Source organism: Mesoplodon mirus, assembly GCF_964341445.2.
Source record: "Mesoplodon mirus genome assembly, chromosome: 19".
NCBI classification, from domain to species: Eukaryota; Metazoa; Chordata; class Mammalia; order Artiodactyla; family Ziphiidae; genus Mesoplodon; species Mesoplodon mirus.
The window spans coordinates 59,406,982-59,423,087 of NC_138995.1; the positions used below are offsets into that span (position 1 = coordinate 59,406,982).

Consider the following 16,106-nt stretch of genomic DNA (forward strand, 5'->3'; position numbering starts at 1 on the left):
TCAATTAGATAATCCGTCCAACTGCGGCCTATGTATACACGTTGCAGTCACCATCATACTTTTGAATGCCCCAGAAATGCCTTCTGGGTTCACTCTGAATCCTATCTTCAGTGCTTCTTGTATTCTCCTGGATGGACCCACATTTGCACCCAGGGAAGCTTGCATGGGAGGGTGGTGCACCCACAGATATGTGCACACAAGTGCAGGCACCCCAAATACCACTTTCACAGCCAGACCTCCGCCCAGGGTCCACAGGCAGCTGTGTTCCACAGGGAGAGACACACAGAAGGAGTATGCAGCAATGCACACTTTCAGAGATGTGCACACTTTCAGAGATGTGCACACAGATGGGCTTGCCAGACTCCCATGACATGTTCCCGAAGAGGCACTTGGGTATCGAGGAATAGCTGCAGCGCACTGGTTGTGTGTGTGACTTTGGAAGGGGGGTGCCTGAGTTCAAATCCCAGCTCTTTCATCATTTGTGGCCTCGGGTGAATAACTTACATTCTTGGTGCCTCAGTTTCCCCGTCTGTAAATGAGGGTGATCTTTTTTTTCCTAATTTTTTTTTATTGGGAGGGTAATCTTTTTTTTTTAAACCCACCTCATTATTTCGAGGATTGAATTAAATTCACCAGAGATGCCTAGAGAAAGTGGTTAATGTTTACTGTTGTCATAATTAGTAATTACATGCATTTGCTCATGGACTCCTTCACTGCATTTTACAAGTGAGGAAATTGAGGCTCAGAGAGGGGAAGTGCCCTGCCCAAGGTCACACAGCAGGGAGGTGTCAGAGTTGAGATTCAAAGCCACGTGGTCCGACTCTAGACTTCTTGCGTTCAGCCTACACTACATTGTTTGCGTATAGGAAGTTTGAGGACCTTGCCTGTCATCACCACCAGGGGTGTGGAAGAGCACAGAGCACTGGACAGGGAACCAGGAGGCAGAGACATTCGTTCAATGCAATCCATGCCCCCAATTGGACAGATACTTACTGAGCATCTACTGACTGCCAGGCACTGTTCTAGGCACCAAGGGTTTGGCTGGGAACAAAGCAGACAAAAATCCCAGCCTTGGGAGGACTCACGGTCTAGTGGTGGAGACAGGTGGTCATTAAATAACTCCATATGGGTATCAATGTTAGGAAGGAAAGTCCAGGGTGCTGTGTGTCTGAGAAGGAGGTCAGTGGAAGGCTTCTCTGAGCAAGTGACATTTGAGTTGGCATAAGCCAGGTGAAGATGGGGGAGGGGAGAGGACTGCTCCAGGGAGAGGGAACAGTCCACGCAAAGCCTGGGGTAGGAGCGAGTTGGCACATGGAGGAGGACTGATGAGCACATAAGCTCCATGGGGGCGGCACTTTTGTTTACTGCTGTGTCCCCGCCGCCTGACCTGGTGCCTGGCACACAGTAGGCACTCAATAAGTATTGGTTGGTTGAATGAATGAACAAGTGGATGGATAAATAGAGAAGTGTATGTATGTATGTATGTATGAGTTGGATGGGTGGATGGATGGATGGATGGATGAGCGGATGGATAGCTGAATGAGTGGATGAGTGGATCGTTGGATGGATGCATGCATGCATCCGTGCAGGAGTGAACGGATGAGTTTGCAAAGTACCTACAGATTCACACACAAATGTGCCTGCAAACAAACGCAGACACACACCCAGACACATGCACATTGTGTGTAAACACAGATTTGCCTCTTCTCCTGGTGCTCCCCTGGGAGAACAAACACCAAGAACAAAGGTGGACCAAGCTGGCCATGGCCTGTGTGGTTGAGGATGCAGGGAGGCAAACCCTCTAACCTGAGCTACAACCAGCCCCGCCCTCCGCCCCCCACTGCAGCACTGACATAATTTCTGGAATAGAAGGAAAATGCTGATTCAGGGATTTGTGTCCCGGGCTGCATGCCAAGCCAGGGAGTGGGCCAGGGATGACCCAAGAGAGTTGGGGTGAGTGACAGAGGGAGGCAGGTGGGGCTAAGGCAGAAAGACCGGGAAGGAGGTAGAGAGATAGAGAGAAACACAGAGATGGCAAAATAAAGTGATGGGCACAGACACACACACACACACGCACACACACACACAGAGACAGAGATAGAGACATGCAGAAAGGTATAGAGACACAGAGAATGAGAGACAAAGAAAGTCAGAGGCACGGGATATAGAAATTCAAATTCAGACACACAGAGAGATGAGGAAGGGTTCCAGAGACAGGTAGAGAGAGGGAGAAAAATAATGGAGACACAGAGAGATGGGAACTTAAAGGACCAAGACACCAGAGGGAAAAAGAGAGAGAGAGCCAGACGCGTGCGCGCGCGCGCGCGCACACACACACACACACAGATGCAGAGAGAGAGAGAGCCAGACGCGTGCGCGTGCGCGCGCACACACACACACAGCTGCAGAGAGAGAGAGACAGAGACAGAGACAGAGAGAGATAGAGAAAGACAAAGACACCCAAAGAAGGAAGAAGAGAGAGGTCCAGAAGAGGCAGCTAAAGCTGGTCACAGAGATAAAGAACACTGGAAAGGGAGCAACCTTCAACTGAGTGCCTCCTGTGTGCCTGGCTCACATGCGGGGGCTTTGCTGTATCTTGCTTTATTTAAGCACCATTAGCCCTTCAAGGCAGAATTATTGGTAAGAGATGAGGAAACCAAGGCTCAGAGAGGGAAAGACATTTGCCCAAGTTTGCACAGCCTGGGCATGGCGTTGGATGCTAGCCTGTTTGACTCCCGAGTCCATATTCTCTTCTTCATCCTATGTTACCTCATGCAGACCAAGAGACACAGGGCAGTGGGCTTAGGGGGTACTGAGTGTGAGTCACAGCGATAGAGGAAAATCGTCACTTGTTTATTCATTCAACATACATGTTCCGCACTTCCCTGATGCTGGAGAGCCGGAGATGAGTCAGGGCCCCTTGGTGTGGAGGGGGAGGCAGACACAGACCCAAATTCCTGAGCAAGACAGACAGAGTGCACAGTGTTCACAGGTCTGAAAAAAAAAAAAAGAGCAGATAAAGAACGTGCAGAGGATGGAGACAGAAAACACAACTGGTAGGAGGAGGAGTCAGAGAAGGCTTCCTGGAAGAGGGGGCACTTGAGCTTCTTATGAAAGGATGAGGGCGTTTGGGCGCCGGGAAAAGGGCAGAAGGCAGCACGTGGAGAGTGGAGACAGGAGCGAGGGGTGGGAGGGATTAATTAAATAAAGTAATTAATAAAAGGTGACTGAAGAATGTTTGAAGGTATGAGGTGAGAGAGGAAGCTGGGACCAGATCATGCAGCTCGGAGCCATGGGAGGGCTGAGAGCAGGGGAGGGGCAGGATCATCTCCAAGTGCAGAAAGACCCCTCGGAAACCTTGTGGGAGGGGAATGAGGCGGGAGAGACTGGAGGATGTGAGGGCAAGAAGGAGGCTGGGGCGAGGGTCCAGGAAGGAGACGACCTTGAAACCTGAGTGGGCGTCGGGCTGTGGGAATGACAAGAGGAGCAGAGTCAGGAGGCAGAAGGGATAGAGTTGGAAGACTGCTGGGCTCTAGGGGCCAGGTGCTCCTGTGGTCGTGAGAATGAAAGATGTCTCCTGTCCTGTGGGGATGGACTTGGCAACTGGAAGTGAAGGACAGCCTGATGGGAGAGAAAAAGACATAAGGTTGCCAACAGGGAGTCAGGGCCACAGAGGAACTGGGTCTGGAAATTAGTCCATTTAAGTCTGGACTGTTGTAATTGCCGATGAGAGAAACGCAAATAACCCGAGCATAAGAGGGAATTAATTGGGTGGATGAGGGCTTGAGGGACAGCTAGATCTAGGTGTCCTCAATCATCTTCAGGAATCTGCATCTTTGGTTTCTGCTTTCCTCGTGTTGTCTTTGCTTTCAGGCAGGCTCTCTCCACATATGGCAATGTGATGGCCCCCAGCAGCTCCAACCTAGGCTCCGACCAGCCTGGCAACCTCATTGGGAATAGAAAGATCCTCTTTTGTAACAGGTCCGGCAAAAGTCCAAGGGTTGAATCTGTATCCTACGTTGATTTTTAAGCTCATTCCTGAACAGATGACTCAGAAAATCAAGGTGCTACTGCCTAGCAAGCAGAGAATCCATGTTTATCAAGCAGGAAAAATTGACAGTTAAGGCAGAGACCAGAGGAATTCGAGAGAAGACTAGAGATACAGGTAACAGAGACAGACTGGGAAGATAGATAAAATAACAAGAAGTCTGTGCTCCTCTCCCATGGTTCCTGCTGAGAGCTCTGCAGACACAAAGAAGGGATGCCCAGTGGGCACCTCTGTGGCTAAACTCCTTCACTCCTGCCCTTGGGGTCAGGAGCCCCCAGCCCCTCCCCCATCCACTGGAGGTACCATGGCAACCAGGCCCCCTGTTCACCTTTCCCTCCCCCACTTAGAACCCAGTTTCCGTTTGAATCTCACCTGTACCTAACCAGTTCCTGTGTGAAACTGGGATGAGTGGAGGGCAAGTGGGAACAGGAAAGGGATGACAGAGGGAGGGAAGCCAAGGAGCCCAGCAGAGGCAGCCATGAGAGAAGAGAGATGGGGAGAGAGGGCAAAAGGAGAATGGGAGAGATGGGGAGAGAGGTAGGGAGACAGAGAGGGGGTGATAGGGTTAAAGAGAGGTAGGGAGACAGAGAGGGGGTGATAGGGTTAGAGAGAGGTAGAAAACGATGAAGAGAGAGAGGGACGGGTGCTGGGGAGATGTTGGGGAAACTGATGGAGGAGACTAGGGAGATGGAACAAGGGGAGGGGAGAGGTGGGGAGAAAGAGGGCAGAGAAATCAAAGGAAAGAGTGGAGGAGAGATGGGGAGAGAGAGGAGGAGAAATCAGGATAAAGAGATGGGGAGAGAGGGAGGGAGGGAGCGGGGCAGAGAGATGGGGCGTGGATGAGGAAGAGAGTGCGAGGGGGCGGGGGGAGAAACTCGAGGAGACTGGGAGGCATGGAGGAGGAGGCAGGAAAGGGGGAAAGAAATAATTGGGGCACACAGGGAGCCCCAGAGCTAAGGGAAACTGGATTTCCATGTGGTCTCAGCCTTCCATATTTTTTTTCTTTTTTGTCTCAGCCTTCCATATTTTTTTTCCCCGGGGCTTCAAAGACAAGAAGGAGGAAGCAGCAGCGGGGAGAAGGAGCTGGGGTGGGTGACCCCGTCAGAGCTCTTCTCCCCATCCTCCTGAGACAACCCCTACCCACCTTCTCAGGATGCAGCACGAGGTGGAGGCCCTCTGTTCCTCCACTATGGGCAACCCCAGTATGCACAGGGAGGCAGGTACTGAGCCGTGTCTGCTTGTGTGTTTGTATCCAAGTGTGGGGTTGGGCGGGTGGGGTCCTTCATATTCTTTTTTTTTTTTTTTTAATGTTGAGCCTTCTTTTAATTTATTTATTTTTATTTTTGGCTGTGTTGGGTCTTCGTTTCTGTGCGAGGGCTTTCTCTAGTGGTGGCAAGCGGGGGCCACTCTTCATCGCGGTGCGCGGGCCTCTCACTGTCGTGGCCTCTCGTTGCGGAGCACAGGCTCCAGACGCGCAGGCTCAGTAGTTGTAGCTCATGGGCCTAGCCGCTCTGCGGCATGTGGGATCTTCCCAGACCAGGGCTTGAACCCGTGTCCCCTGCATTAGCAGGCAGACTCCCAACCACTGCGCCGCCAGGGAACCCCTTGGGGTCCTTCATATGAGCATTGTGTCACAGCCCTGGCTTTTAGTGTGACCTTAAGTGAGTCACTGGCCTTCCAAAGAAAGAGCTACCCCAAATTCTTATGTCTACCCGATTCCTGAGCAGTACCCTTTAGACCTCAAACTACATTTCCCATGAGGCTTTTCAGTTCCCTGACCAATGTTCTGGACCCAGAACTACACTTCCCATGAACCTCTGGGGCCATAACAACTCTTCTGAGGCCATTATCCCCCATAGACTCCCTGCCCTGGTCCCTCGCACTCTCCTTGTCTCCCACGCTGACCTCAGCATCTTCTCCCAAAGCCACTCCTCCTCCCTGCTTCCCATGTTTGAACGGTGCTACTGCCAGCCCAGTCTAGACGCCAGGCATTGTTCCCCGACTCCCATTACCTCCACAGCCATCCGTCCCAGCCCCATCTTCCCGCCTCCTCTCTCTGCCCTGTCCCTACTTCTCTTTCCCCTCAGCCCCAGCTCAGGTCTTGTCCTCTTCCATTGGACCCTTTCTCCACCTAACTCTCTGGTCTCCAGTTTCTCCCCTCCAGCCCATCCCCCACATAGCTCCAGAGGAGCCTTCCTGACACCCAGCACTAACCCTGTCTCTCCCTTGCCCACAGTGATGTTGCCCATCACTCCCAGGATAGAGTCTTAGCCCCTCAAGCTGGTGTTTGAGGGCCCGTGTGGCCTGACACTAGCCGACAGGCTCATCTTCCAGGGTTCCCTACTTCCACTCTGCTTTAGCACAGCTCATTCATTCACTCACTCATTCGACATTTCTCAAGTAATATCTTGGTGAGGATTCATTTGGCTAGCAGGTGATAGAAAATCGGACTTAATGCAGTATAAAAATAGGAAAGTCATTGTCTCACTCAAAAAGAAGCCCAGAGGTGGATCAGGGTTTGTGTTTGGTTGGGTCAGCAGCTCAGTGAATGTCACCGAGAAGCCAGTTTCTATGTCCCTGCTTTTTGGTCTGGGATATATCCCCTTTGTACACCAGCTTGCATACCTCATGGTTACAAAATGGCTGCCACAGTTTCAGGTATCACTTCCAGAGGTCCTCACTTTAAGAACCCCAAATAATCTCTCCTCACATCTCATTGGCCAGCACTAAGTCATCCACTCACTCTTGTCTCAATCCCTGGCAAAAGGAATGAGATTATCATGATTATTTTATTCAGTGGGGCTATGCATCAGGTGGGAGAAACTTTTTAAAAAAACCTATACCTAATCCTACTTCAGGTCCCAATTAACCAGAATCTCTAGTGCTGGGGGACCTAGCAACTATAGTTTTTGAATGCTTGCCAGGTAATTATGATGAGCAGTAAGGGTCAGAAGGCATTGGTTTACACTGGATGGGATATCCCTGAGGATACTGGGGCTTGGTGAGCCTCACCTGGTTGCATGGGTGGGGAATGGACACTCCTCAAATGGAGGAAGAAGGATGGGAATGGCTGAGGGGGTCTCCTTTCTAGGTGTCGGCTATAAGCACCACTTCTGTGCCAGGTGCTAGGCTAGGCATAGCAAATGCTCTAGTGGAAAAACAGACAGTTTCTCTGTCCTCAAGTCTCTTTTAGTGTCCTTGAAGATCTCTTTCATTTGGAGACGCCCCACCCCACATCATCTCTAACCTAGACTGAGGCACCCATCTGATAAGTATACTTTATGTGTAGCTCCAGAAAAGATGAGTGAAATTGAGTTGACCAGTTGGCTCGTTTTGCAGATCGATATTTGTTCATTTCAGTTTTGTTGTTTTCTTTGTGGTGTTTTGGAACCAATAACATTTGTAGCTTGTCAGGTTGCAAACTTTGGCTTAGGCCATTAGAAAGCCTATGGGTCCCACGTATTTTGCCTATAGTAATGAATGAAACGACCCAGCTGGTTCTCATGCAAGGAAGACAGACATGAAACACACCATCTAACAAATAATTAATAATCTACAATGGCAATAAGCACTCCTTAGCCTTGGACCTGAAGAGAATTCTGGGAATATTCTCTTTTGCTTAAAGACCTTAGCACCCACCCCCCGCGCCCACCCCGTGGTCCCTCTGCATAAAACATCCCTTTCTCTGCCATTTCTTTATTTGGCAAACTCCTCCTTTATCCCTTAAGTCTTTTTTTTTTCACTATTTTTAAAAATAGATCTTTATTGGAGTATAATTGCTTCAACATACTGTGTTAGTACATCAAAGTGAATCAGCCATATGCATACATATGTCCCCATATCCCCTCCCTCTTGAGCCTCCCTCCCATCCTCCCTATCCCACTCCTATCCCTTAAGTCTTGCTGTAGACATCACCTCCTCTAAGGAGCCTTCCCTGATTGCCCCCAGACTGGGCTTCCTCTCCACCTCGTGACACGTCCATTGTAGCAAGTATTGACCTTTACAGTGAACACTTCCCCCACCAGACTGGAAGCTCTTGGAGGGCAGGCTGGGGTCTCATTAATCTCTTGGTCTGCAGCATTCTCCAAGGCACACAGGAGGCCTTGGAGATGCCTGCTGAAGTTTGAAAGTGTCGTGTTTCCTCAATTATTCAATAAGTATTTGTTTTTAAAGTTATACCTTTACTAAGTTACACATATACATTGAAACAAATATATTAAAATCACGGTTGTAATTTAGAAATCTTTATTTCTAATGCCACATTTCACGAGAAACAGTTTTATTCACATTTTAAACATACACTTTTGATGCTGCTAGAGTCAGTTTTTTAGTCATTTCACACACATTTCCAGGGCATATAATTTTATTTCTAAGTTACTTGTGATAGACATTTAAAAGATTTTTTCTATTATAGAAAATTTCAAACATACACAAAAATAGAGACAATGTACACTTTGTTAATCTTGTTTCATCTAAGCAACCCACACACACACACTTTCTGGGGGGACATTCTATAGGACAAGTTTGTTTTAAAGAAAATCCCAGACATAATTCCTTTTCACCCATAAATACTTAAGCATGTGTTTCTAACTGCTAAGGATTTTTAGAAAGCAGACCTACCATGCCATTAATTCCACCTAACAAATTCACAATTTTTCTTGAATATCATCTCACACCTAGTATATATTTAAATTTCCCTAATTATTTAAAAATTTTATTTTTCACAGTTGGTTTGTTTTAATTAAGACCCAGAGTTGACATATTGCATTTGATGGTTATATTCCTTCAGTCTTTATTCAATAAATACTAACAGCTAGGTGCCTGGCGCTTTGCTAGATGCCAAGAGCGAAAGACGAGTCCCTGACCTCATGTTGCCCACATTTTAATTAGAGACTCATAGAAGTAAATGTAAAATTGCAACCGTGATGAGAGCAAATACATGGTGTCATGAGTTCATGACAGGAACTGTTCACACACTTAGGGAGACTTGATGAGCTAAGTGAGGGGGAAGAGAGTTCCACGTGGAGTCATAGCATGTGCCAAGGTCCTGTGGCAGGAGGGAGCATGGAGAGTTCAAGTCACAGAAGGGCAATGTTTCTGGAATGCAGCAAGTGAGGAGGACGACAGTGTCTGATCAGGTTTAAGACATCAGCAGGGTCTGGTCATGTGTCATCTTGGTCTTAATTTATCCCAAATGATAATGAGAAGTCCTTGGAGGGTTTTGAGGAAATGGAGATGGTTATGTGGTCAGATCTACATTTCAAAATGCTTCTGATGGGGTGAATGAAGAGGGAGAGAGAGATATATGAGATATATGAGAAGTTAGGAAGCTGTTGTCTAGACAATAGTGGGGTGAGTAGCAGCAGACTGGGGGATTGAGAGCACAGATTCTGGATCCAGTGCCTAGATTTTTATCCTGATTCTATCACTTGGCCTGTGTGACCTTGGGCAAGTCACTTAAGTTCTCTGTGCTTCTGTTTCATCATTTGTTAAACTACACTATCTCAGAACGCTGTTTTGAAGATTCAGTGGAAAAAAACTTTAAAAGGTGCTTGGCTTTTTAAAGGGGGCTGTAAACACGTAGTTATTATTATTTTTAAGTGGACAGATTTGAGAAGGAGATTACTATGTTGGAAGGATGAAAGGGAGGCCAGTATGGCTGGAGAAAAATGATCAGAGAGGTCATCAGAGTGACCACACGCAGGGCAGGTGCTTCTCAAAGGGGATCTTGCTGAAACGCAGACTCTCACCCAATAGGTCTGGGGTGGACCCTGAAATGCTCCCCAGACCACACATTGAGGAATGAGTCCCCATAACAGGGAGAACTTTATCCTGAAGGCAAGAGGAAGCCTCTGGTGGTTTGTAAGCCTCTGGTGGTGCTGAGAGGAAAAGATCACCCTAGCTGCCCTGCCAAAACAGATGGGAGGTGGAAGAACAGGGACCAGAGTTGGAGGCTTACTATGGTACAAGCTGAGCTGTGTTGATGTGCTGAAGCCAAAGACCTCTAGGAGCATAGATGGGACATAGCCCTGTGCTGGAGACAGCCTGTCCCAGCTTACAAGACCTGAGTGGTGAATTCTGCAAGCTGGTTGTGAAAACCATGGGTAGCATAAAATTGGTCAGGGTGAGAGTACTGAGACCATGAAAACTGGCAGATGCTGAGAGAGAGAGAGAGAGGGGGGGGGGAGAGAGAGAGAGAGAGGGAGAGGACATTTACCAGCACACCACTGAGTTTACTGAATGAGGGAGATAGTAACACATCAATGTCTGAGTAAGAGGTTTTTAGAGACCTGGGCTGAGTTAGGTGACTTGGGGAGGAATCAGGAAAGCAGGCTTTGCTCTGAATCGGATGCTGGCAGGAAGCAGAGGCAAGTCCATGACATGAGAGCAATCAGAATGGCACTAACACTGGTTGGGAAAAAAGCAGCATCAGCTCTGAGCCAAGAGGGGGATATTTGGTCAGTTTTGTGGTTTGGGCAGTGTCGATGTTGTGTTGAGACATGACTCGAGAGGGATCTTATTTTTATCTTGGTCCATCATGGTCACAGAGTGACCTTGGTTGCTGTTGGTATTCTGTGAAATTCCTTGTGTCCAAAGGGAGGTCACCAGGGTCTATCTGGGAGTGCCAGGCCAGCTGTCAGGGGTTGCTTTCTGCTTTTTTCAGCTGCTGTAACAAAGAGACCCTCAAATTCAATGGCGTTAAGAAAACAGTTGGTTTCTCTCTTGTGTAAGAGGAGGAGGGTGGTCTGGATGGGTGGGATATCTCAGCCCCACGAGAATACAGGGACCCATGGTGCTCCATCATCTCTAGAAAGAATAAAGCTGGCTTATTGCTACATCCACATTCCAGTCCAAGGGAAGGGGCACTGAGTCTAAGCCAAGAAAATTTTTCTTAAGCAAATGATTCCAAAGTTGCACCCCTCACTTCTGCTAACAATGTTGGCGAGAACTTGGTCATATGGCCACACCTAGCTGCAAGGGAGGCTGGAAACTGTTGTTTCCAGCTGGATAAAACTCTAGCTAGGATTGTAGAGGAAGGGGAAATGGATTATGTGGGACAACTAGCAGTTGGCCATAAAAGAGACAAATTAGTTGATGGAGGGGTTGTGTAGAAGAGCCCAGATTTGAGAGCTGTTATGAATCAAGTTCCAATCAGGAGGCCAGTTCTGAGAGTGTTGGAAAAATCATAAACTAGATTCAAATGCTGCTGCAGTGAAGAAGCTAGGCTGGGATGATTGGAATAGGAAGCAAAAAGGAGCAAGTCCCTTCCTTTTCCTCCTGACTTGCAGTTTCCCGCTAGCACCCCCTTTTGGCAGAGTCTAGCAGGACCCCAACTGTCCGAGTGGAAATGGGGTTGGTAGAGTCCCAGCCCTGGGGTATCGGACAGCTGGGTGGTGTAAGTTGGAGTTTCGGGCTGAGAGACAACAGCTTAATAACTGGCATAAGAGCTATCCTGGTGGTGGCACGGACAGTCATTTGGTGATGCTATTTAAGTGGAATGATGTGCGAGGAGTGCTCAAGGCAGCTGATACTGGGTTTTCCATCCACAGGAGCACTTCTTGTGGACCTAGAGACCCTGCAGGAGACGCAGGCTCGGAGCCTAGGCAGACCTGTCAAATCCTCGTGAGTGGTCCCTGGCCCCATGATTTCTGATCTCAGCTCCTCTGAGTGCAATGGCGTGGACCCCTGACTTTGGGAGGTCCCTGTCCTTTGGCTGTCTTCCCAGGAAGCAGTATCTGCGCCAGGTCATTGCAGAATATGAGGCACTGGACCGAGAGCTCCCATGCATCCGCAAGTTCCCCATGCCACCTGCTGCCCAGCCCCTCTGTCTGTGCATGGAGACCTCAGTGAGTGTCCCCCCCACCCCCGTGATCCCAGGTCCCTGGTGGCATGGTGGGAAGGACACAGGCTCAGAAGTGAGGTGGACAGGGGTTGAATCCAGGCTCTGCAGCTTATCAGCTGTGGGCTTGGCACCAGGATAAGTGGCTGAAAATTGATTGTGAATTTGTCAAAGGGTTCATCATCAAATTTATCACTGCTGATCCCAGAGGGGAGACCGAGAGGCAGAGAGAGGGGACGCTGAGGACAGAGGGAGCCCTGCTAATCCACCTATTATGAAATTCTGTAAAATTTACAGATATCGCAAAAATTCATTTCAAAAAGCCCGTTTTTGGACAGATTCAGTGACATGGTTATTCGGTGTACGGATCCTTTGGGCATTCCTGCCTCAGAAGAGGTATCTATTAAGGTCTCACCCATTTGAGAATTAAACAAGGCTTGCCAGGCACAAGCCTCGGAAGTGTTCCCTCAGCTCATCTGTGTGACTTGACCTCAACACAGGGATTGCTGTTCTTGTTTATGGGACCAATAACCACCCTATTGCTCCTCCTCTTTGTGTTTTTGAACATGAGACACACACACACACACACACACACACACACACACACACACACACACCCAACATATGCATCCAAGGCTTGCCTTCCTGGAGGTGACCAGTTTCATGATTTCACTGTGGCTTCTCAGCAATTTTATATGTCATGACATATGGTATCGCCTTCGACATGGTAATCTCAGACTCAAGACGTGGTTAATGATCAATATATGTTTCTGAATGTAAAATAGATTGACAAGATGTCAAATCCTCCTACGATCCTTATTCTTTGAGAACTGAATAGTTCTTAAAATGCTAATATGACTAAAAAAGGAAAAAATTACGGCTTAAATCCTTGCGAAAATCTTCAAGGGCTGCCAAAATCTCGCCATCCGACGCAGGTTGCTGGAAAAGTTTTCAGTAGATTGGCAAAGTTGGCCAAATTGGTGAATCATTCCGTCAGCTGTTCATTGACTTTTGGCAAATCGGTTTGGTGAGAACTGGTTTTTTTTTTTTGGAGAATGACCTAGAATGGCAGTAGATGCCTTTCTACCTGAACGATTCCTATCCTCCCCACTGTGGCAGGTTCTGCAGGTGGGGTCTCGGGTGGGGACTTCTGCACCCGGACTGAACTCCGGGTGTCACTGACTGAGGTTCTCTCTCTGACATCCCCAGCCCGAAGAGGACCTTACCCACCTGGAGGTGCTGGAGGCGCTGGAGGCCGAGTTACCCGGGGCCATAGAGAGCGGGCGTGTGAGCAGCATCCGCTTTGAGAACATGAACGTCATCTGTGGGACTGCTGGGCGCCGGAACCGGTGAGTCCTTGGCGGGGGCAGGGCCTGGAGCGGCCGGGAGGGGCAGGACCGCAACTGGCAGGACCGCGGTGAACGCGATGGGGGAGCCGGGAGGGGAGTGAAGGCTGCGAGAGGTGGGGCGGGGCGGAGGCTCTGAGTGGGCGTGGCCGGGAGCTAATAGGGGATGTGGGCCAACAGTAAGCTCCGTGAGGGGCGGGGCGGAGAAGTGAGGGCAGTGAGGGGGCGGGGCCAGGAGCGCCCGGAGAATGGCGTGGTTGGTATAAGGATCCAGACCCCGCTGAGAGTGAGAGCCGAGAAGGGGCTAAGGCGAGAATGGGCGCCGTGAAGGGGCAGGGTCAGGTGAGATCGGAAAAGAAGGTGGGGTTTGGAGTGAGGAACCGGAGTTTCAGTGACCCAGGTGGTGAAGGGGGATGCGCAAGACCGAGGTGTGTGGTCGGAGCATGGGAATCAGCTGTGAGCGGGAGCGTAGCCGGGACTGAGCACTTTGCAGGGGCGGGGCCAGAGTGATCGGGTGGGCCTGGAGTGTCTAGTTGGGGGCGGGGCTGGGCCACACTGAAGTGGGGGTACCTGGAGTTGCTGGATGAGGATAAGGCCCTGGAGCGGCGGTTTAAAAAGATGGAGCCTCGGGCCTCCCTGGTGGCGCAGTGGTTGGGAGTCCGCCTGCCGATGCAGGGGATGCGGGTTCGTGCCCCGGTCTGGGAGGATCCCATGTGCCGCGGAGCGGCTGGGCCCGTGGGCCATGACCGCTGGGCCTGCGCGTCCGGAGCCTGTGCTCCGCAACGGGAGAGGCCACAGCAGTGAGAGGCCCGCGTACGGGAAAAAAAAAAAAAAAAAAAAAGATGGAGCCTCGACAGAGCCAGGCTGAGAAGACGGGACCTAGACCGACCCAGGTGAGGGTCGAAGTACAGATTGAGCTCGGCGAGAGTGCAGGGTTGGAGAGTTTAGGGATGTAGTGACGGGTTGAGGGACTGGAGTTGGTAAACGAACAGGGACCAGGCAGGGACTCTGGGACAATCAAAGCCAGCGATTCCCCTTCCGTCTCCGCCCCGCACCTCTCCTCTTGGCCTTGCCCCCTTGCAGGTGGCTTATCACGGTCACGGACTTCCAGACTCGCTCGCGCCTACTGCGCTCGGGGCTCCGCCTCCGCGGGCTCCAGCACCCTCTCGTGCGCCACGACGAACTGCTGCTGGGCGATTACCGCCTGCACCTGCGCCGCTCGCTGGTCCGACGGCGCATGCTCGAGGCTCTGGGGGCGGAGCCGACCGACGAAGACTGACGTTTGGGGCGGGCCCCGGCTGCGCCTGCGCACCGCCCAGCGGGCTCGGGCGACCCATCCGGAATCCCCAAGGAAAGGGGCGTTGCCTTCCCAGGAAGGAGGCGGGGTCGGCTCGAGGGGGTGGATACTGTGAGTTTAATTATAAAGAATGACCTGGTACAAAAGCCATTTCTCTCTGCAAAATCTTGGTGGGGAGTCAGGGGGTGGGAGGTGATGGGGGGTAGGGACGAGCCCCCATGATATAATCCCGCCTCCCTAATCTTCCCCCAGTCCCTGGAAATGGACGCCTGGGTCCCACTCCCTTGAGGGATGAACTCTGAGGCCCGAGAGAGGGAAGACCCGGGCGCCGGGGCTTTGAACGCGTGCGATCCTTGTCCCAGCGAGAACCAGACGTCCTCATCCGCCCCCCTCCTCTTCCTCCTCCCACCCCCCTTGGAAGACAATTCTCGGGCTTTTATTTCAGGTTTTTTTCTGGATTTTTTCGTGTGTTCTAGTTTTTTTTTTTTTTTGTATTTTCCTTTGTTATCGTTCCTCTTTTTGCTTTGTCTCTTCTCTTCGCCCCGCGCTGCCCCCATCCAGTCCCTTCCCCCTCCCCCCCCAACCTCCCCTCCCCCCTCCCCCCCCCGTACCCTCCCCAACCCCGCGGCACCCATCCAGAATGAACAAGCCCTTGATAGACGGGCGCCGCGCAGGCCCCCTGCGGACGGGGGGCATCCTGCGGACAAGGGGGAGGGGGCGGGTAGGGGCCCAGCGCGACCTCCGCCCCCTTCTTCGCCACCCCTCCCCCCTCCCACGACCCTCCCACAAGGTTCCCCGCAGATCCCTGACATGGTGAGGGGAGAGGGCTGCAAGCACCCTCCCCCCATGGACGGAGCGCCCCCGCCTCGGGGGTAGAGGGCAGCAGACAGAGGGGGAATGGGATTGGGGGAAGGAGGGGGAGCTCTCTTCTTTGGCAGCTGAACATGGCGGGGGGGACCTGAGGGCGATGCCCTCCCCCCTTTGCCCACAGTAGGGGAGGGGGTTTTCCAGGGGAAGGGGTGGCTTAAAATTCCCAAGCCCCAGGAATAAAGGGAGGGGGAGGCGTGCAGGAAGGAACAGCCATGCTGGAGGGAGGAGTTTCTTGAAGAGACAGAAAGGTTAGATGAGGGAGCGGTGTCTTCGTGCAAAATGGATGGACCGGAAGGCTGGGGAGAGTGAGAGGAGGGGAGGTGAGAGGGCCAAGCCCCGGGAAGGGAGAGGAGGAAGTGTGGAAGCAAAGTGGGCAAGAAGTGAGTGTGCGTAGGGTCTTCTCTTGGCAGAAGGAGAAAAAGAGCAGAAAGAGCTAAGAGAATAGGCAGAGTGTGAATGACCGGAAGAGCTGGTCTTTCGGGACCAAAAAAAAAAAAAAAAAAGTGCCAGGAAAAGAAACAACAATACAGCCCAAGAGCGCGTGTGCAATGAGATGAGTGTGCAGAAAGAAAGAGGTAGTAGAGTTCCCCCAGGGAGATGGAAAAAGTCACCCAGGAGCTGACAAGAACAAGTAGAAATTCAAGAATGAGTGTGCAAGCAGGGCCACGGAAGGCAAGAACATTGTTTAAGGAAAAGAAGAAGGCT

The 16,106-nt window shown here is 50.9% G+C and overlaps 1 protein-coding gene across 1 annotated transcript; it reads left to right on the forward strand.

Annotated features, from left to right (window-relative positions):
- Window positions 1-4,526: 4,526 nt before the first annotated feature.
- On the forward strand, window positions 4,527-15,080 carry LOC309795090 (uncharacterized protein C19orf81; the record flags this gene model as incomplete). The annotated part of the gene is given in 7 exon segments (XM_082607138.1): window positions 4,527-4,565; window positions 4,571-4,585; window positions 5,201-5,264; window positions 11,599-11,671; window positions 11,775-11,895; window positions 13,098-13,237; window positions 14,318-15,080. Coding segments are annotated over 7 exon segments (648 nt in total). The 3' UTR covers window positions 14,514-15,080.
- Between the last annotated feature and the right edge of the window lie 1,026 nt (window positions 15,081-16,106).